At 44.7% G+C, this 22,839-nt stretch overlaps 1 protein-coding gene across 1 annotated transcript in view; it reads right to left on the bottom strand.

Annotated features, from left to right (window-relative positions):
* Nucleotides 1-22,839, bottom strand: part of LOC119441747 (dedicator of cytokinesis protein 9) — a 122,898-nt gene that overhangs the window by 93,255 nt on the left and 6,804 nt on the right. The window contains exons 2-10 of the mRNA XM_037706355.2: nt 17,044-17,160; nt 8,230-8,402; nt 6,532-6,604; nt 5,971-6,069; nt 4,728-4,859; nt 2,548-2,737; nt 1,779-1,864; nt 1,435-1,518; nt 793-942 (exon numbers count right to left, since the gene is read on the bottom strand). Coding sequence (XP_037562283.1) covers nt 793-942; nt 1,435-1,518; nt 1,779-1,864; nt 2,548-2,737; nt 4,728-4,859; nt 5,971-6,069; nt 6,532-6,604; nt 8,230-8,402; nt 17,044-17,160 — 1,104 coding nt within the window. The remainder of the gene's footprint in view (nt 1-792; nt 943-1,434; nt 1,519-1,778; nt 1,865-2,547; nt 2,738-4,727; nt 4,860-5,970; nt 6,070-6,531; nt 6,605-8,229; nt 8,403-17,043; nt 17,161-22,839) is intronic.

The raw sequence follows: 22,839 nt of genomic DNA, 5'->3' as shown, positions 1-22,839 counted from the left end.
GGTTGCGCAAAAGCAGTGTTAAATAGAAAACATTAAGCAAAATTATCTCCCTAAATCAAAATAAATAATCCCTGTATTCAATACCTTGAGTCTGAAGTATGACAAATAATTTTTGAAAGAAGCATTCAAAAAGACAGAAGAAACTTCATTATAGCTCCAGAACTTCAGCAGACTGAAGTTTATTTAAGCGAATTTGTTTTCGAACAAGAGAGTGGTTTACTGTATATTTTTTTGAATGGCAAGAGGGAGACACAAAAAAAATGGGTCACATGCACGCACACACACACACACACACACACAAATGCATTTGTGTACATAATCCATTGTCTCCTTGATGCCTCACTCATATCATTCAAAATGATGTACAGCAAACTATTGAATTTCAGTTAGACTGCACTTTAGCGGTGCAGGCATCGCACATTTGTAATTCCTTGTCTGCCAACCACAATCTCTGTTCTGCTTTGTTCTCCTTAAAAAGTCCTCGATGCACCCTCTTGTCAGGCACTTGGTTCAAGATGTACTATCAACGTCAAAAGTTTATGGGGCGGGGTATCCCAAAAAAAGTTTAATATTTCTGCAACCTGGGCCTACAGCGTGTTATGTATTCCGATTACCAGCCTGTAATGGCACGCTCCACCAACCGAGCATTGTACAGTCTTACTAGCTGCAGGTACAAACCATTAGAAAATTAAACTGTTTCGCAGAAGCTATGCCCCGTAAACTTTCAATGCCGACTGTACCATGAAATGGTAAGCTTTACAGTTCGCGTGACATTGTTATGCATCGCTATACCTGGCAGAGGGATCCATTCTGGCAGTCCAGAGGTGCCTGCAGATTAAATTTGACCTCTTCGCACTTCACGAACATACGAGTGTTGAACTCTTCCTTGAAGGGCTCCACACGTCGCTCATAGTTGGATATGTGCATGCAGCTGCTTGATCTCTGCATGTGCAAGGATTGGCAAAGCGAAAGAAGCATCTCAATCACACAGATCCTTAGCAAGCCACAACTAACAACTGTTTTTAGCTGCACAGGTAACAGCTGACTGGGCAACCTGTTACCAATCACATGTGACAGTATATGGCATCAAAGCATTGCATTTGGCATCCTAAGAATTGATTATGGAAAGAAAAGCTATGATCTATGATAAGTAAAGTAGTATAAACAAAACGTAAGTGATTAAACCAGAGACATAATGTTAATGAACACTTCAGAATTAAGCGGCAATAGTACAATTGAAGTAGGCTCGTCGCTGTACAGACTACAAAAAAATTGAATCATATTAACACTATGCTTACAAAGGTACGTAGCACATATTACTTACAAAAAGTGCTAGAAGTTCATGCTTATAAAATGCCACAAGGACATAATGATGTTACTGATCACGGAAAGTAGCACCTAGCAAGACCACTATATTCTTAAAACACTACTTACCTGCAAGTCTGGATAAATAGAGAACAGGTTCTGCCTATTCTGTTTACGTGCTTGGGATATGGAGTAGTCCGTTTCCTTAGCGTACTGAAAAAAATAAAAAAATAAAATTTGTGGACCATCTTAGCTACGAGGGCAGAAAACTTGCACAATTTTTAGCAAACACAGCTTTGGCACATAGGTATACCTCATTTGGGTAGAACATAAAACAATCTTTTTAGTGAGATCCATCAGTCAGATTCTCTTGTGTCAAATCAAAACCAGTAATACAGATTTTCTATGAAGTTGAACATAATACCATAAGTCCACAGCAAACATGAGGAAAAAAAAAGAAAAGGCTTCAATACCTTCACCAAGTCTGGGTTCTTGCTGTGCTCCAAGCTTTTCAATGTTCCATAGCCATAGGGTGATGAGGGTGACGTCACCACATTTTCTGCAAAGGTTTTAGACAAAGTACGTAAGTAAAGTTGGTGCTGAAAGCTATCACTATGGGAACATAAAAAAGGTGCTGTGTTTACATGTTCAAAATGTTGTCGTAAATGGAACTCTTCACAATATCGCAGTAACTTGGCACATAATAAACTTTAGTTGGAAGTTAGTGCTAGTGCCTGCCGTTTCATATTTCAAGTGTCGTCCTAAAACACAGCGTGAAAAATTTAAGGATTACTAACTAGTCCAAAATGCCTTGCTAAGATAATAAAAGTGCAAAGAGAAGAATGTATGCATGTTTATAAGTGTGCAAAATGTTTGATAACTAAAAAAGTTTTATGTAAATCCTGAAGATGGAGGAATTTTCATGCAGTGACAAACCTTTACCTACAGCTTAATAACTCAAAAACAAACTTATAGTTGTCTAATAGTAGGTATGGTCGAAACCAGGACCACCACCTGACTAGTGAAGTTGCACTGCCATCAGTGACCAGCAGGTTAGCAGCCCAAGGTCACATTATTTCAGAACTTGACTTGCTAAATCAACATTATATTTGCAGAATAAGGACATTTCACACAAGGCAAGAATCCCCATTCACCTTGCTGCAGCAGAATGCTACTAAGGCGAGCCATTTCGTTCTCAAGAAAGCACCGAATGCAAAAATATGGGGCACAGGGAGAGCAGACCTTCAGGTGATGAGACGACGGTAGCCGCAGCCTTTTTGCTGCATTCCTGGGCATTGCGGTAGTTGGTGGTGATGGCCACAAGCATGGCCATCCAGCCATCCATCTCGATCTCGCTCTCAGCCGCCAGCACACATGACTTGTGGCCATCTTGCATGCGCAACTCGAAGCTCAGCTTACTCCGCTTGGAATTCTGCGCAGTGGCAGGGTCCACATTCAATCAGTCTCAATCAAAACTCCCACCGATTAGCTGCAATGACTAAACACAAGAACTAGCCAAGTCAGGTGCCTGTGTACTAACAGGACCTGACAAAGCAACTATTACGCTGATTGCAGCAGTGTGACCTTTCAATCTGATACAAGAAAAGAGGTAACATGCAGCACATGCATCGAGTTTAGTAACAGGTTCGTCCTACAGAAGATGCCTTCACTCCATGCAGCAGTAGAATCCCTCAGTTATATATATTCTATTATCAAGTTAAAGAGAAGGTGACACTTCACACTTAAGTCACAGTAACAACTAAAGCAAGCAACGAATAAAGACACTGGTGCTCATGAGTACAAGGAAAGTACAGAAATATGAAATGTTTTCTTTATAATAAGAACTACGCCATTAATGTTATGTTTCTTGATAAGACTTGCAATGAAGTGAATGGCAATATCAAGAGAGACAACATTCCACCAGTGAGGATTAAGTCGGTATAAAAGTAAACTAGAGCGTTTGTTCCCCATTCGTGGGTAGTAGTAGTAAAAAAAACCTTAATAAAGAAATGAGCAGGCAAGAGTTTTTCTCCTTAGGCAAGCGGCATCCTCAGTTCAAGATATCGTGGGTAAACTGAGTGTCCTTTTGATAAAGTTTGGAATGAGCCGAGTGAGAGTAGAAGAAAAATGATGTGCTAATGGTGAGGGCTGCACACGCAACAATGATAGCGATTTCACTTAATGAGCATTTCATTTCTCACTGCTACTCATGATAACAAGCCTGGCAGCAATGAATTAGAGCGGGTGAAAATTATTATCCGACGCTCTTGTTCTTGAAAATATTTTGTTCCCAACTCAGTCTTATCATTGCATTTTCCCGCAAGGTCACTAAATTTCCAGCCACTGCTGCGCAAGTTTGGATGTGCTACATCAGTTCAGTTTTGACTGTGGTGCAAAAAATGATGGCTACCCCACTTGTAATCTACACCAGAGAGCAACGGGCCCAGTGATTCATTTTCTCTGGTCTGAAGGCAAACAGCCCTTGAAAGTTCTTTGTTGCGCGGAGCTGTTGTGGGCTACACTGTAAACTCTAAAATTATGTGAATTCATGTGGCAGCCCGAGCAAGCCTCCCGGCCAAAAGTCTTGGTGAGCAACAGTCAGTTTGTTGCCTCCAAACAATTTTGCTGCCACTCCCTCGGCATTCTATCGGGCCGGTGCCAAAGATGAAGAAAAAGCATGCCACACTGTGCTTGTATTCACTATCTTTTCCAATAATTCACCCACAGTTAGCTGCAGCACCAGGCTTGTTTGTTTTCAGACCTGAGGAAACCAATCGGTGTACACTCTTGTCTAGTATAGAAATGTGGAGGCAGTCAATGTTTTTCGCACTGCATCCAGAACCAACAGTACATTACTAGCGTAAACTAATTTGTGTTGCTCCTTTTTTTTTCTTTTTTCTTTTCGAAAGCGGGTAGAGGAGACAGACAGAAAAACAGCAAGTGCAGCTGGCAACCTTCCCGACTGCCTCCTTTCCTTTACGCACAGAGTCCCTGCATTAGCAGAGCTGACATATACTACATATTCGCAGAGTGAAGAATCTTTAGAATAAGGGCTGTACGTGAAAGACTGCATGATGTCCTTATAAGATGTATGGGCTTCACATACACAAGAATGCATGACACCATGCAGCAGTGACCATGTTACGGTGTGTGGTGAAAGCAGCAAATGTAGCCAAGTGCTGAAGGGTGATGAGAGCTTTAGGAATAAACGCATATCATAAGTAATGCAGCCCAACTTCAACGTGCTTCATGCTATCATCTCAAATTCCTTACCACAAATGTGAGAAAGTTCCGAAGTTCTTTCGGGATAGCCTACCGCACAATGCCCTATTTCTTATGAAAGAACAACCCAAATTTTGCAAAGAACCGCAGTTTGCAAACAGGACTGCTCCCGCCATATATAATGCATTTCTGTGACTTACCCTGACCACTTTGCTACAAAAGTCCATGCAGATGGTGCCTTTCGATTCCGTCTTTTTGTCATCCTTGTAGAACTCGAGCGAGTGGCTACCATCCACTCCTCGTGTTAGTGTCATGTATCTTCTTTTGAATGACTAGAGGAACAAATTGCAGAGAACATATAATGGGTATTGTGTAATCATAATATTATCCAAGTTTCAACAGCAAAAGAGCAGTTAAGATATGTCAAGAGGTTATCAAGGAATTATAACTTCAACAGAGAATACCGTCTTCAGACTGTGCTATATTCAAGCACTCATGCCTGGATGTATAACGAGTAAGGAACTAGAGTGCCATAAAGTAAAGCCATTTTTCCAACACAAATACACAAAAAGACGCTGTTCTCACCAAATAATAAGCTGCACAATGTACGCCAGAACTGACGGCACTGGGAAGCAGGCACTTGAGCAAAATATTTTGCTTGCAGTTCTTTGCTGATAAGTATCTTACAATAAGGCACATGTACTGATGCCGTATATGACGAGAGACCAATAAGGGGCACTATGGACTAAATAAGAGAACAGTAATCAGGAACAATAAAACTGCACAAAGCACTTATGTTGCTTGTGTATTATGCTTTGAAACAGTATTCAATACAGATGACTTAAAGTAACTCGAACTCTAATAACTGAAATTTAATTTAATTTAAAGAAACTTGAAGATCATTATTGGCCTTCCAGTTCTAGACATATTTTCAAGTCATTTATTTGAAACAAAGGCTCCTGGTCTATTTGGCTAATAGAAGTCTCTAGCTTCATAGGGCGTGAGTAATAAGGCAAAAGCCAGCAGAGGTCATACAGAAGGCATGACCAGCAGTCAAAATACGGTGAAGTTTCTTCTTCAGGCTACTCTGTATGTTGATAGGTGCCACGAACCCAGTCATGGATAGGTTGCTTTGATATCCCAGATGTGCGCACATCTGCAGTTTTTCAACCCAGTTGAAAGCTTTTGCTCTGCACCTGTGTTTGTTTTCATGAATAAATTTATTGCTTATTTATCATAACTATTACCTGATTTCAATTAAGAAGCATATAATTATACATATGGATATAACAGAACACATAATTCTGTTTCGGACCACGTATTATTCAATTTCAGATAATTACTGTTTCTGATAACGCTGACAAATAACCTTGGTCCCTTACGAACCTAGGTCTAGGAAAGTCGAACTACACTTCTATCAGTGGCCTTCACCAACACACTCACCTTTGTTGCCAAGCTAATGAAGCTGTCAGTGCCGGATTCTGGCCCCTTGAGTATGTAGCCTTCCTTAATGACCTCAGAGTCACCCTTGAGATTGCTCTCCTGGAGAAAATGAAAAGACTGAGCATCAACAAAAGCCTACGCATAACATAAAATGGTACGCACAAACTCTCTGCTGTTGGAGCTGAAGCCACGACTGTACCTGCCCATGCACCTACAAAACTATAATCTTATAAGTGGGCTTCTTTCACAAGGTTTTAAGCCATCAACAACATCAGTGCAATTGTGGAAAACTGAGCTGAAGTTTCAAAGGCAGAGTGAAACTTGCAGAACAATTCTTTGCATGCAAAATTAGTACTGGAAAGTCATTTCAATTGAACTCCACCCACTTCATTTCTTCACTGGTCTTTGCACTGCCTATTGGAGGTTGAAGATCATCAGTACATTATCCCACTTCTGAGCCAAAGCACGGGCCATTATCAAAAGGCATTTGAACTACATTTATCTCAGAGAGGTTACGAATAAGTTTTTTTTTTTTGTAAAAATAGCATAGCACTAACATACCGAGTCCTTAACCTCGGTCTCTGTGTCAACCTCATACACCTGGTCCTGCAGGTCCGTAGGCCTTGGTATTCGACTGGAAAAGATGAAAAGGAAGATGAAAGCAAATAAAACACTACAGCAACAAAGTGCACTGCACGCATAAGTGTGACACTGTTCAGTTAACTAATGTGTTGTCGAGAACATTATTACTCTCCATGACACAGTGCATCATCTCATACTTTGAGACAAACCTGTCCCGCAGTCTCTTAAGACATCAAAAAGCAAGAATGCAATACATGTCTATTCCTCCGACTGGCTCCATGACTTATATTAAAGCGGCACTAATGAAAAAAATAGGCTGAGCTTCAGTCAAACGTCGCTTAAAAAAATGTCTGCACTTTCCTTCAGTTTCCCCGAAACTCCCGCCCCTTTTCATACTTACATTGATGCACCAATGAGTAAGAATGATGAACAAGGAGGAGGATAAGTGCAGGATGTTTTGGCAGAAGTGGCATTTAATTGCCTATATATATAAATACACAACACCATTCATACAAAGTGAATTAAAGAAGCTTTTTGTTGGAAAGGATTTGTGGGGTTTAATAGCTTGTGAGGTGCAAGATTGCGAGGTTTACCTTGTGAAGTTTAACACCTTCACTTCTGTAAAGCACTAATACTATTCTGCATCAAGGAAAATTAGAACTTGTTAACTTCAATTTTTGGTCACAAAGAGTACATTTGTACTAAAAAACAATGTTTGCTGAGTTACTAATTATTACATCAGTAATTATTTAGTAATTGGTTTGCTGAACAATCCACAATTGAAACCTCACCCCCCCCTAGCTCATCCAAGAAACCTTTTATGGGCTTGACATTAAGATCCTTGAGCTTAAGTCGGAATTTCGAGGTATCAAACTCAGCTTATCAGAAATATATGGGGCTTTGTGGGGTTAACTATGAACACACCCTGGAGATTTCCTAAAAGATCTCAAAAACCTTTTTAACACAAGTCTTTGCAAATGTTCACAGAAAGAAAAATCAAGCATACAAGCACCCTGTAATAAATGCAAATGCAAAATCTCCCAAATCGATGAGGAAATGTTATATTTTTAACAGTTTACTTCAGAAAACTTAGCACTGTTATTCAAATTTGACATATGGCAGTGAGTTAAAAGTGCTGGCCACCAGCCACCACCCTTAGTTCTGCAGCATAAAGCATTGAGAAAAATTTTGTCCTGTTATAAAGTACTTGAGCAGAGAGCCATAATGTATATCAGCTATGTTGGCTTTTTAGATGGTACTTAAGGGCATTCTTTACAAATATATGTAATGATGTCAAGGGTTAAGAAGATCACAGCCCAGAAAAATAGGTGTAATGTAGCAATGCTGCAAAAAAAAACAAAAAAAAAAACAAGGAAGGCATCTGAAATTTGCGTAAGCAGATTGTAGGCATGAGATGTTGACCTTTCATTCTGCATCTACAAGTCAACCAGCATATCCCAAGGTAAACCCAACAGCAGTGAAAAGGGTGGCATAAATCAAACAGCCCAAAGTGAACAAGGGCTCTGACAACAAGGGCGCTACAGCAACCGCGTTGTCCAATTTTATTATCCTTGGTTCCCATTGTGCTGTGTGATTTTGACGATACTGAACTACCAACCTGCACAACTCACCGTTTCCATCAAGTGAAAAAGAATTAAAGCGAAAGTGGCAACAAACCTGAGCAGCTCTTTGTACGTTCCCGAATAGACGCTCGACTTGTACAGGACTTTGTGCCAGTCAGCCGTGTAGGTTTTGATGCACTGGCGCACGAACAAGGGCAGGCAGTGGAAGCGCACATTGGCAGGTATTGTTGGCACTGTGGTACGGATGGCACGGGGTATGACGGCTTGCTGTCAGAAAGGAAAAAAACGAGAAATGAGCCGTGCGATCAATAAGGACGCAAGCTGCTTGGCACACATACTACTTGGACAAACAAAGGTATTTTACGCGCTCTCTTCCCCCAACCTCAACCACAGAAGTTGCAGGCAATAGTCTACGAGGGTGCATTTGATAAAACCTAATAACACAGTTTCATGGGATGCAATTTGCCTGCTAATAAAAAAAATGTTCACTTTGTATTTTCTGGCAGTGTATGAAAACAATTTAATATGCAAAGATGAAGCAGCAAGTAGCTTATCCAGTGTTCACTGTGGTCTAACTGTGCATCATTAAATTAGGCAATGAGCAAAACTTCAACAGTGCCAGGTGGGATCCTCCTACAAATTCTTATAAATGGGACAAAACATAATGCAAGTCCCAATGGCGAATAAGCTAAAAAAAAGTCCCCATGAATGGTCTCCAGAAAATAATGAATCAGAGCAACAGCATGGGCTGAAACTTTCTACTGTATTTTTTCTGGGGAATTTAGCCTACCGTATACTGTGGTCCTGACAGTGCACAGACATGCAATAAGATGTCTCATTTCCCTCCTTGCAGATGATAATGATGCCAGTCTGTTAGGACCTTAAGGTCTCCTAAAAAGTTATCTAGAGGAGCATATGGCACCAGTGTCTATGTGGGCATCTCTTATACTGCTTCAACTGGTATGCAAATGATGGGAAGCACACCATGGGAAGCAGCACTGGGAGAGCGATAAGCTTGGCTGATGATGGCTTAGAAAGCAATGCTTGGTTTGGCTTGGTTTCAGTTTCAAGTTCATTTTCCAACAATAAAGCCATCGCAGCACATTGCTGAAACGTTTTGTTATGCTCGAACAAAATTTATCACTATAATATAAAACACACAGTAAAGTGCCAATTGAGTATTAGCACTGCATGTTGGTTTCTCTCAATAATTCGTAAATAGATATAATGTGGGCACGTCGACCGTCCGGTACCAACAAACGTACGCGGCCGCGCGCCGCAGAGCGCCACGAATGCGATGGTGATAAGATTGACAGCAAACGCGTGAGGCGGAAACCGAAACCATATGGGCAACCAGCGCTGAAAGTCCGCGTGCCAACTGATGCGCCGTAACACAGCCTAGCGGGCGGGAGAAGCAGTTTCCAGTAGCACATGCTGCGATTTCGCGTCAGCAAATTCACCGCTTATCTTGGCGCGCAAGTGTGAAAGGCCAACCGTTGCACCACTTGGCGTGTAAAGATAGAATAATTAAGCACTCTGAGTATCCCACTAACCTCCGGCACAATAAAGCGGCAAACAAATGCCAGTCAGTGAAAGGCTCAATCAGGAGTGTGCAACAAGAGCGTGTCCATTCCTTGTAGGTATGCTTGGCGTACGGCTATGCACGATGCGACAGCGAATGTCGCACTCTTACTTGCGCTCTAGAGTTCGGGTAATGAACTCGAATGACCCCGGACGCATCCACATGGAGAAGGGTAATCCGCCATGGACAGCCTATAATTTGCGCAAAGGCACCGATCTGCTCGCATTTCGATAGAACATTAAAAACTAACAAAAGCAACAGAGAAAGTATAATGGACTTCGTTGCTACATTCCTACTTCGTCGATACACGGCGCTTCGGCGCAGTGCATTGATGGCAAGGTAAAAGTCAAACTACTGTCGTTGCTTTCCCCTCTTTCTCTTTTCATGTCGTTATATACATAGGCTCACTCCGTCCTCTACCATTACGATCGCGAGGCTGCCGGCAGAGAGACCCATCTCCCGACGAACCCTTTCCAATGCACGGCGCTGCGCCCTGCAACAATGAATAACTCTATCGTCGGGAGCTGCCCCCGGCGGCTACCAGGCACGTTTTTTTATCGCCCCACCCCCTTGTTTTCTTTGGTTTTGGGGACGTTTCGGATCGCGGCGGCGGGGCAATTTGGCCAGACCGTCACGCCCTCTCGCCTGCAAGCGTGCGCGCAGTCACGGTGTGTCCGAATGTCGGCCACGCGGGACCCCCAGAGGCATCGATTGACCCATTCCAGGATCGGTGACCCGCTCGCGGCTGACGGCGTCGACGCCCCGGGGTTGTGGTGCGCGTGCACCCGAGAACCTGCCATCGGCGTCTAACTTTGATACTTTTATCCTTTTTTTTTTTTTTTTTAATCAGTCGTAGCGCAGCAGACGCGTGTGAGAAGCCACGATCGGCCACCGACTGCTATTCTCTTTTTTTCTTTCTGCCGTTGCGCGAAATCGCGCCGTTTTCCTCAAGCAGCTAACTCCAAGCGCGCCGAAACTGTGGCACCAAATCGGATCTCGATCATCTGTTTTCGGTGCGCGCGCCGCGCCGCTCACGAAAAGGGAAAGTTTATATGTCGACCGGGCGCGTCGAGTGGCCATCACATCCACGTTATGTATTTGCGATGCGCGAGATGAGGGCAGCACGCAAACGCTATACACGTGCGCTTGTTCCGACAGGCGTAAAGCCCCCTGGAAGATCCAGGGGTTTTAGACAGGCGATATGAGCGCCCTCCTCTAATGGATGGGTCAGTGGTACGTACCGCAACGCAATGAAGACACCCAACTTAGAAAACAAGAGCGAACAGGAAATGGAGTTTCCTTACTCGTCCGATACGCGCGGAACTGTGTGCATATTTAATATACTGCATAAATGTAATAATGGAGCGCATGCTCAGCATACAGTATATGTTTATTACCAATGTCCAAAGTACGATGCGATAACGTTGGGTCAGGGCGATATATCACAAATGAAGGCAAACACCCGACCAGAAAAGACAGTAAATTTCACTCTTCGGTTTTGAGCAAGGCGCTCGTGCGGGGGCCCGGGACGTTAACCCTGCACAAACTTTAGTAGTTTGGTGGTGCCTTCCGCGTTCACAAATTATTGCACGATTCAAGACCTTGCGTGCGGCAGGCGTGCGTACGCTTGGGCTATCTATCCCCATTTCTACTCTGATAGCCACTGTCTAGTGTCTATACGCTTTCCGCCTACGTGAAAAAAAAAAAAAAATAAAATAAAAAAAAAAAAAACAAGGAAGGCATCTGAAATTTGCGTAAGCAGATTGTAGGCATGAGATGTTGACCTTTCATTCTGCATCACGAATGCCTGATGTTGACCTTTCATTCTGTGTCACGAATGCGGCTCTGCATACCCGACCCGAGTTTGACATTTGCTCGATATCCTCCCGAGATCCCTTCAACATCCCTGAACATTGCCTTCAACTTTTTTTTTTTTTCGAAATTCACTCGGAAGTGATTACGCAAAATATTCAGTACGGTGCATATGTAACTGTAAAGAAGTTTAATTACTCATATTCTTGTCATCCGCTTTCGAGGAATTTGGCACTCAATTGATCTAGACCTCTGTCGTATCAGGCGGCCGGAAGCAACCTTGAGGTGTGTTTCGATATCGCTGACCGGACGCAGCAGCAACAGGGCAATGTACTACACGTATCTCTGTGTTTATAAGCAATGAAATGCACTTTTTACCATGGCAAACATGACGACGTGATGGAGATAGTTATTGTTGTTTCCTTAAATGGAGACGCAGTTCTTGGCATCTAACATTTGTGTTAAAATTTAAAAAGATGTTTTTCAAGCTCATAATATAACAGTGGACAATAAAAGCCATTTTCAAGAGCGATTATATCTCACAGTTGTGCTCGGATATCTCAGGAGGATATACACTAAGCATAAGCACGTTAATATTAAACACCGCCCATGTTTTAATACCTGACACTTACCGCTGACTCCAAGGCGAACTGTATAATCAGGCTTTCTCTCTAACCTATTTCGTTTGAAACTGCGTCTCGGTGTGAATGCATTGCGCGCACAGCGCGGGGGCTGCACCTGACCAGCAAGCGTGAAAAGACACAACACGGTGGTGGCGAACGCACAGGTCTATTAACAGCAGGTTATAAGTACAACTGTACAATCAGCCTCCCTATATGGCTTTCATAGATTATGAAAAGGCATTTGATTCAGTAGAGATACCAGCAGTCATAGAGGCATTGCGTAATCAAGGAGTACAGGAGACATATATTGGAACATCTTGGCAAATATCTACAAAGATTGCACAGCTACCTTGGTTCTCCACAAGAAAAGTAGAAAGTTACTCATCGAGAAAGGGGTCCCAGGCAAGGAGACACAATCTCTCCAATGCTATTCACTGCATGCTTAGAAGTATTCAAGCTCTTAGACTGGGAAGGCCTAAGAGTGAGGATCAACGGCGAATATCTCAGCAACCTTCGGTTTGCAGATGACATTGTCCTATTCAGCAACAATGGGGACAAATTACAACAAATGATTTAGGACCTTAACCGAGAAAGTGTAAGAGTGTGGTTGGAGATGAATATGCAGAAAACAAAGGTAATGTTCAATAGCCTTGGAAGGGAACAAGAATTCAGGATCGCCAGTCAGCCTCTAGAGTCTGTAAAGGAGTACGTTTATCTATGTCAATTACTTACAGGGGACCCTGATCACGAGAAGGAAACTTACAGAAGAATAAAATTGGGTTGGAGAGCATACGGCAGGCATTGCCAAATCCTGACTGGGAGCTTACCACTGTCGTTGCAAAGAAAAGTGCGCAATCATTGCATTCTACGGGTGCTAACATATGGGGCCGAAACTTGGAGGTTAACAAAGAAGCTCGAGAACAAGCTAAGGACCGCACAAAGAGCGATGGAACGAAAAACGTTAGGCCTAACGTTAAGAGAGAGGAAGAGAGCGGTGTGGATCAGAGAGCAAACGGGAATAGCCGATATTCTAGTTGACATTAAGAGGAAAAAATGGAGCTGGGCAGGCCACGTAATGCGTAGGATGGATAACCGGTGGACCATTAGAGTTACCGAATGGATACCAAGAGAAGGGAAGCGCAGTCGAGGACGGCAGAAAACTAGGTGGGGTGATGAAGTTAGGAAATTTGCAGGCGCAAGTTGGAATAAGCTATAGCGCAAGACAGGGGTAATTGGAGATCGCAGGGAGAGGCATTCGTCCTGCAGTGGACATAAATATAGGCAGATGATGATGATGATTAAACACCACCCATGTTTCAGCATTTGGCACTTACCGCCGACTCCAAGCCAAACATACATGTATAATCAGGCTTTCTCTCTACCCCATTTCGTCTGAAACTGCGTCTCGGTGTGAATGCATGGCGCGCACGGCGCGGGGACTGCACCTGCCCAGCTAGCGTCAAAAAGCACGACACGGTGGTGGCGAATGCACACCGCCACAACGGCGATGTCTATTAACAGCCGGTTATACGTAACTGTATAACAAAAGCTAATCTTCAATCACTCGAAGGTCGCCGTTTTAGTAGAGACTCAACCATTAATTGTGACAGACGAAATGTCTACCAGGCGCGCCTTCATGGTTTCCTGCGCAGCTCTGCGATAAAGATGTCAATCCGAAGCCCCCGCTTCCTGGCATTCCCACAACAGCTACAGCACCCGCGAAATCCTACCGCAGCGCCCATTTTCCTTCCAGGTATAGTATTACCATGACGTCCATGCCGTGACGCCAGATATGATAACGGCACCGATGGACACATACGGACACGCTGCTTTGTTAATTAAACTGACAGCTATATATTCTAGTTATCTGGCGCAATATATAGTGTCGTCGGTGACAATCTTCATGAAATAATTTTACGGCCTTCGTTTTTATTTAGCATAGTGATTAGTCGGAGAGCACTCATGGTTGAACGCAGCGCGTCACAAGATACTTCCACCAGTGCTGCCGCCGTTTATACGTTTCCGGTAAAGCACATATACACTGTTGCAGGCTCTCGAACAACGCTTACGTTGTACGAAACTGAGCTAAACTAACCTTGTAATAAGAGCCTGCTCGTCAGACTTACTGCCTGCCTACTACGAGCCGCCACTCCGCTTATCTGTTCGATAGTTTCGTCCATACTTATGCTATAGCCTCTCGCTAGCCCAGGACAATGCGTAATAAAAGGCACTCGTTTCGTACAGACGCAAATTGGGAACGCAGTAAACCTAGTTTCCGTGTAGCACACGGGCGCGTAGTCTTCGACAGCGCGGTGGAACCGTACGATATACGAGATCAATTAGGAACGACGACCACTCTCCCGACGCGACCGGCATCCTATAAACAAGGAGCGACGGACGATATATGTGGAAAGAAGGCCGTAAAATAAAAAATAAAAATAAAAACACCAGCAGGAGACCGCGCAAGAGCCCGCAGGGATAACTATATGGCCCTTTCCATCGGCCATAACAGACTTGCTGGAATAAACGAAAGAATTGGACCAGCCTCAAAGCTAGCAAGGTAGTTAACAAAGAGAGAAACAGAAATAAAAAATAAAAAATTCAAAGAACACAGACGCGTACAGCATCTACGTGTGTCGTATATACATGCGAACTCCCACGAAACTGGTTCCTCGCTCCGGCCGTAGACTGCCACCGCTTCTCGCGTACGCTACTGCAGATAGATAGCGCGCCACAACAGCTCCCGTGTGCGTTCTGGCTGGCTACACAATCGCTGCAGGCCAAGAACGCGCAGCATATAGTGTTAAAAAAGCGCAAGAAGGAAAACAAAGCACAGTATAGACTCGTTCGAACACCGAACTCGAGAGTGTCGTTGAACTCGGCAAGAACGTCGATACCAGACTTCGTTCTTTACACTGTTCAAAAGAGGCAAGCACCTAAACACACGAAAGCAGCTAGCCGGCCGACTCCCTTCTGGACGTGCGAACAGCGTTCGAAGGGACCGAGAGAACCGACCGAGGACCCGCTCGAAACAACAATGCTATCGTGTATGCATACACTGTTAGACGAGTTCGTGCTCGAAAAGAAGGTTTGCGATCACGTTCTGCCCGTCGAAGACAAAGGGTACACCGGATAGGACAGCCCCGCTATCCAATCATTCTCGGTTATCTACGAGAGACGGGCCGCAGCGCGCGCATTACAGGCAGAACGCGAGTATCTCACACTGTACGCACACATACACGCATACGGTTCGCCCGACTACGTAAAGATAAAAGTCCATCAAGCATGAAGAAGCCTGTTTTGTCGGCAAGGAGCGAGTATGGATGCAACTATTAACCCGCGTTATAGCGAAAAAAAAAAAGAAAAAAAAAAAAACTGGAAAATGTGGGTCAATCACACGCTATTGGCTACGGCCGATTAGGCGCAGAAAGACGCGCGCGAGGCGCATAGGTCCACGAACGGACTCTTTTCAATCTTTTTCTTTTCGTTCTTTTTTTTTTTTTTCTGCTAATCACCATATAGTACCATACGACACAAGCACAGCCGCCAACTTTAAAACGAGGCTTTACAGCATTCCGGAAAGAGAAAAAAAAAAATCAATATGCAAGTGCATCTTGATTAAATCTAATCTCGCTGATCGGAAGCGGGCGCGATTCGCTCCGTCTAAAATGCACGGTGCCCCAAATATTTAAAAACGTTGCACGAGACGCTTCTTGCATTCTACTTAACGGCTGAATGGGAAACCTATTTGGCCAAGTCGTTTGCTTAATCGACGAGCTTCGGACGGGGAAACTGCGCTTAACGATTACGGGACCAGTCGACACAGTTTCGTTAATCGGGCTATACGGGCGCCGTGGCGATAATCGCTCCACCCGTCCCCTTGCAGAAACGGGCAGTGAAGCGGACGTGACGGCGACGCACGCTCTGTCTACAAGGACGATCTATATATGTACGCGAAAAAACAGCGCCGCGTGAGCGATGGGCACATTAATGAAAAAACCAGTGGCCCTCAAAATGTATACTATAAATTATGAACATCTATACTTCGAAACTACACGTTGGGTCAGATTAGGCAAATGTTCTTTTTGTGCTTTTATGAATGCGATGCTTTCATCAAAACCCACAGTTCAAGAATGTCTACGGAATGTGAGTGCCTCTTAGAAGGCATATACTATTAAGCTTGGAATGCATGGCTCTGCGATTTAAATATATAAGTTGGGTTAGGTTATAAGCTTGCTGAACGCTTTTCCATTCGAGAATGCGATGCCTCAAAAAAAAAAAAAAAATTATGTTTCGGTGGTTTTACGTGCCAGAACCACGATATGCATGATTACGAGGCACGCCGTAGTGGTGGACTCCGGATTAGTTTTGGCCCCCTGGAGTTCTTTAACGTGCCCCCAATGCAGGAAACGCGCGCGTTTTTGCATTTCGCCCCGAATCGAAACGCGGCCGCCATGGCCGGGATTCAATCCCGCTTGCGTCGAAGTAGTTGAGTCGTAAGTATATAGCTTGCGAACAGCGTTAAACGACCCATACAAGAAATGCGGTCGCTGCTTCTGGATCTCTTAACGCTCAACATGAGTAGCATCGTCACTGGGCTACTAGTACTGCACAAACAGTGACTGACAGTGATGACGAATACGAAAAGGAACACCTCATCTGCGTTCAACACCGGAAGTTATCGAATTCTCCGCATTGATATACGACGAAATCAACAGAGCGCAGAGGGGGCAGGTTCTTCGGCAGGGGAAGTCTATATTCGTTATTTGATGATGGATGAGGTGTTCCCTTTCATCTATACATCGGACAGTCCTTTACGCCAAGGACAGGCACTTTCGATGCCTGCATCGGCATTCCTATATGAATCTGCCAGACGCATGTCGCTCCTCACCGAAATGTCGTCCGGGGGAAAGAAGAGCATCTCCCGCTGGGGGTCATTGTGCAGGATGGTCTTGTTCTTGGACACGAACTGCTCGTAGTCCAGGGGTTCCACCAGCTGGTGCCGGACCTGCGGTATGCAGCGGAGCAGAGGGTGGCGTTAATTAGCGAAGCAATCGTCAGCCAGCGGCAGTATATAAGTGTCTGATGGAACATACTGACGCACAAAGTGGGGGAAAGAAATAAAATAAGGAACAGCTGAAAACACAGGCACACACACAGTCGAGTAAAAAGACTTAATTGTTCAGAGTCACGGGAACAGTCATGAGATAAAGGAAGAACGTATACACTGTATATATAGTAATCACTCCCTGTGCCCGGCGTGAATTACACCCTGCAAACATATGTACGGACTAACGGCATGGACTGAGACGAAAACAAAAGAATAAATGAAAATTAAGTGAACTAACGTGCTTACGCACCACAATTCGAGTGCGAAGTTTGATCCCCGTGTATATCTGGTCGCAAAGCGGTTTGCAGTCCCTAAACCCGCGTGTAAAAATAGATCCTTCCAACGTCGGGCTCAGGAGCACGCACGTGTGCACACGGGGACGATTGCAACGAGCACAGAAATATGCGTAGGCAAGTTCTAGTTAATCTGAACTCACCCACGTATTCAGTTTATGCAAATCACGCGTGCACAAGCAAGGCAATTTAGTATTGCAGCTTCGCGTTGGTTGGCTGAATGAGTGACGACGTTGCACGATGCGAAAGTTGCAGTATTTCTTTCAAGAACGACCGAGTTTTCTCATTTGCATAGTGTAAAAACTAAAGAAAATAAAAAAGGCGTTACGCGAGGCGAGCCAGACGAATACGAAAGTATCAGCTATCAAGTGTGGCTAACTTTCCTCGCCGTCTCGCGAGGACCGGATGATTATTCAAGTCACGAAAGGAAAAGCCAGAACGGCGCGGAAGAGCTGATTAAGAAACCAGGAAGTTCCCTGCCGCTGAGGTGCCACACCCTGCACACCGTCGAGAGCAATGGATATGTCCGCGTCGTCTAAGTGCACGAAGATATAGAATCGCCGGCGTCCAGCGAACAAGTGAAAAAGTAGGAGAAATGCGTTCGAACACACGCACACGCACGCACGCACGCACGCACGCACACACACACACACACACACACACACACACACACACACACACACACACACACACACACACACACATACCTATACTATACGTGCACCGTTCGTGTTACAGAAGCACCGGGCCAGTGCGCTAGAGCCAATGCTTTGGCAAGTGGCGTGCAGGCTGGGGCAAGGACCGCCATTTCGGCCGTGGGAAAGTGTAAGTGACCATTCGTGCGTATAGAAAGGAAGAGGAACACAGAAGGAAGAAAAAAAAAAGGAAAAAAACGTCGTGATAGGTGTTCTAGCGAGCACTGCGCCTTGCTTGTCCTAACAGTGATCGTATGCTGCGCCGCGATTAAGTGTATACCTCCGTATACGCTATAGCATAACTTCTGCAACTCGTAACGTCAGTTTGCGTGTTGGTGAACGAGAGAAAATAGACCCGCCGCACGACGTAATTATAGCAAGGAACGGCCGAAAGAGATTTTTTTTTTTGTTTTTTAGATTCAAAGCTGACTCCAGGCCGTCAGATAACTTCCGCGATTAGGTTCGCTAATTAAATTTTCGACTGGTCTTTAAAGCGCGCTCCGGGGGCACTTGAATGGCGTGTAAGATGACAACTATAGGCTTCACTGCGAGAATTACGACCATCATCAGCCTATCTCAAGTCCAGTAAAGGTCGAAGGCGTCTTTGTACCATCTCCAATTACCTTTCGTCTCGCGTCAGCTGACACGCCATACTTTGACTGCAAACTTTCTAATGGCATTGCTCCACGTGGTCCTCTACCATCATCAGCTGTGTTTTCCTTCTAATGGCAGCCATTGCGTTGCTTTAAATTAAATTCTGGGGTTCTTACGTACCAAAACAACGATCTGATTATGATGCACGCCGTAGTGGGGGACTCCGGAATAATTTCGACCACCTGGGGTTCTTTAACCTGCACCCAATGCACCGCACACGGGCGCATTTGCATTTCGCGCCCATCGAAATGCGGCCGCTGCGGCCGGGATTTGATCTCGCCATTGCGCTGCTTTGACAGAAGAATAGCTCGCGGGGATTCGCCGGCGCAGCGCACGCTACGGAAGCCGGCGCCGCCGAGGGCAAATGCGGGGGGAGGGCCGTTTACTGGTCAGCTAGCTGGGCGAATCGGTACAATTGCATTTTTGCCTGCGCGAACAAAACAGACCGGACAATAAGGAAGTACAACAACACGGAAGCGCTGACTCACAACTGAAGCTTTATTGTTTTCCATTCATACGCGAATTATTATCAACGAACTTCCAGTCGTGAGTCAGCGCTCAATGGTGTCTTCTTCCTTCCGTAGTGTCCGGTCTGGCTTGTTCGCGCTGTAGGTAAAGATGATTTGATAGACCACCTGCTCTATACACTCAGTAATAGAGACCGGGACTTTAGGCGAAATGCCTATTTTCCCCTAACGTTCTTACCGTGCCTATTTAATGCATAAGCCCGAACTGTGGGTTTAGAAACATTTTAGTGGCACTTTTGCTGTGCTTATAAATGCATATTTCGATGTTGGTGCCTATATTCGATTTACCGGGCCTAAAAATGCCTTCTTGGTTTGTCCCTATAGCCTCATTTTGTTTATAATGCTAACACCCGCTGGGTAACTTGGCTGAAGGCAGCCGATTATTAAACAGACAAATTGCCGGTGTAAAGGCGTTTATTAACAGCTTTGCAGCAGACCACAGTATCGATGTGAGAGGGGCTCAAATCCTCCACGGGACGATACATCTGATGGTGACAACGTACTTGTTGTGCTCGGGCGCAGCTCTGACCCGGATGTGGGGCTCATATTGGACGTTCAGGGAAGGTTCTCCACAACATCCGCAATGGGCCTGTTGCTGAGAATTAGTTTGAAACTTCGATCTATCTCGGACAAAAATCCCGGGCTTTGGCTACTCGAAGAACCGTCAAAGGTTCTCTCATAGGCGAACGTTCTACAATTCCAGAGGGCATTGGAATTATTGGACCATCGAACGTTCGGAAGTACAAGTATGTGCCGCTAACTTGGGTGCGGATGTTAAGCGTGCCCCTTTTCTGCATACGAACTAATATACTCAGTCAAAAAGATGACAAAACATGAAATCAGAAAATTTTGGCACGGTACGTGCTTCTTTGTCGCTGCTTTCACGACACAACTTTTCTCGTGATGTCTAATCACACTACAGATTTCAGACAACTCTCGTAACTTACACAACTTGCTTCATTCGGTTTTATCGAGAAAATAAAATGAATATCACGATACCGGGGTTTATAGGGCTGTGTTCCTAAGAAAACCATTTTATCCTCAGACACACACAAAAAGTTATTATTTGAGCCTATATGCATGGCCTGAAGGGGTTTCTGGTGCGTATATGTGTCTTAAATGATAGCTTTAGTACCTGATATATATAGGCGCCTCAGACAAAAAAAAAAAAAGTTGAGTGCCTAAACATACGGTCTCTACTTATAACATAACATGCCCAACTGTACTTCATCTTATTGTCAGATATACGTGTAATGTCAGATACATGCATCTGTTCGCACATCCACATACCTGTCTTCAGTTGTATTCACCATTACAGCTATCATTTTTTCCTTAACACAGTAAGCAATGATAACTATTTTCCTTCACCATTTTACGGCACATAAAAAAATGGAATGGCGGCAAATCATCACGGGTCTGCATTAAGCCCTCGTTAATCCAACGGTAATTGTCCCGCTTCGTTACATTACACGTGGTGGCAGTAAATCAAGGAGATAGTTGCGTCCAAGCGCTAGCTGGCACACGGTAGAAACGCGGAGGAGACACTGGACAAGTGAAAAACAAAGAAATCGCGTCAAAGCAATAATTTCTCGCGTCATCATGGTAATTTTTACCGTATAACAGCGCGCACAAACAGGCGTATTCGCAACACAAGCACACGCGCACATGCATCCCAAACCAAGTTATCCCGCAATCTGCCACGAAGCCACGGGGGGTTTAATAAGTTGTCAAGAAACCCATCGTGCAGCTACAAGCGATATATAATGCACACAGTATACGCGCAAACGTGCGCTTATCCTTCAAAGTGAGCCTTTCCAACTGCAGGCATTCCAGTGTCTGTAAGGACGTGTGCAACACCATAAGGACGTGTGCAACACCATCAGCAAGGCGCGAAAAGGCTTGCGGATTAAGGATTGCTGGATTTCAGAAGGCGTCATTTACCATGCACTTCAGTGACGCGTCCACATTTGCGCGAATCTATTTCGGCGCCGCTCTCCATTGCTTAAGATGCATTATTCCGGCTTCCGCTTAAAGTTCTCCCTTCGAAGAGAAGCGATAACGGCAACGACATACGATACGCGTCGCTTTAACCGGAAGTCAAATCAAGGTCGCCGCGACTCGCCTGCGAAATAAAACGATGGCAGAAGCTCGTGCGCAAAAATGTCGGGCGCTGCCGTTTATACACATCCCCGAAAGTATAGCTATTTTTCTCGCCATAATCGGCTCATCGCGAATACTACTCGATCAATACTGAATTGTGATCAGGCGTGTGATACAGCGTGTAAGGCCGAGGATTTATCACTTCGTCCCTATCGTGCTATATGATAAAAATGCTTTTTCACCCCCAAACCACGGTCAGTACAACTTTTATCGCTCTAATTCGAAACCCCGCAGCGTGTCCAACTAAAACTTCAAGCTATAATCTCCACGACTTAGAACGAAGACGCAAAATCGCAAGGCTATGCCTGTATCGTAAATTCTATCACTCATTTATACCATTCAACCTGCAATCTTGCCCGTACATCGTCAATGTTCGCGCATATACATCACGAGAAAGCCGTATATCCTCCGCCCACGCGTACTTCTTCGCATCATAAGTCCTTCTTTGGTCCAGGCAGCAAGGAACTGTAATGATGTGCCGAGAGAAGCTGCGCACCACTCCAGAACAGCGCACTTGAAGGCCACTATCTAAGACATCTATCTTTACTAAACCAGCCCACCCCTCATGTAAAACCCTATAGCAGGGCATTCGATGAATTGATAAATAAATAAATAAATAAATAAATAAATAAATAAATAAATAAATAAATAGGAAGAAAATATGCCGCCCCTAAGCCCAGAACATTCCATGCATGGGCACATAAAAAAAAATGTCACAGTTTCGCCCTCAGGGCGAAGCAATGAATGCGATAGCAACACAGCAATGTCATACGAAGTAAGGTGAGCGGCTTTGGTAGCAACAACACGCAGAACTGTTGTCGACGCCATCGGCGTTTTGCCCGCGTTAGCTCAAAATGCGTGCGGCGTTGGTGACTGTTGCTGGAGCCTCTGATATAAATAGGCACTTGGTGCCGCAGCTAAACGTCGCCTCCCTTCCCTCCCCCTTGGCCTCTCGCGCGTCTGAAGAAAAAAATTAAAATTAAATTAAAGGCGCGTTTGCTCTACATATATGGTGATTGTAAAGGAGGAAAGAGACGCTTACTTCTGCAGCCCTTAAGCGAGCACGGCGCAGAACGCGCGTTTGTTCTCCGCCGTGCGTTCATTCCCCTTGAAAGCGCGCGTCCCTCGCGCCCTTTCACTCGCACATACAGCGTTCGGCGCACGGCGACGATTTCATCTCCATTGACGTCATACGGAACCTCACGGCGACGGCGACGGCGACGGCGACGGCTACGGCGACGCCGACGG

The sequence above is a fragment of the Dermacentor silvarum genome, chromosome 2, assembly GCF_013339745.2.
Source record: "Dermacentor silvarum isolate Dsil-2018 chromosome 2, BIME_Dsil_1.4, whole genome shotgun sequence".
Lineage (NCBI taxonomy): Eukaryota > Metazoa > Arthropoda > Arachnida > Ixodida > Ixodidae > Dermacentor > Dermacentor silvarum.
This window is presented reverse-complemented; position numbering and strand designations above follow the sequence as displayed.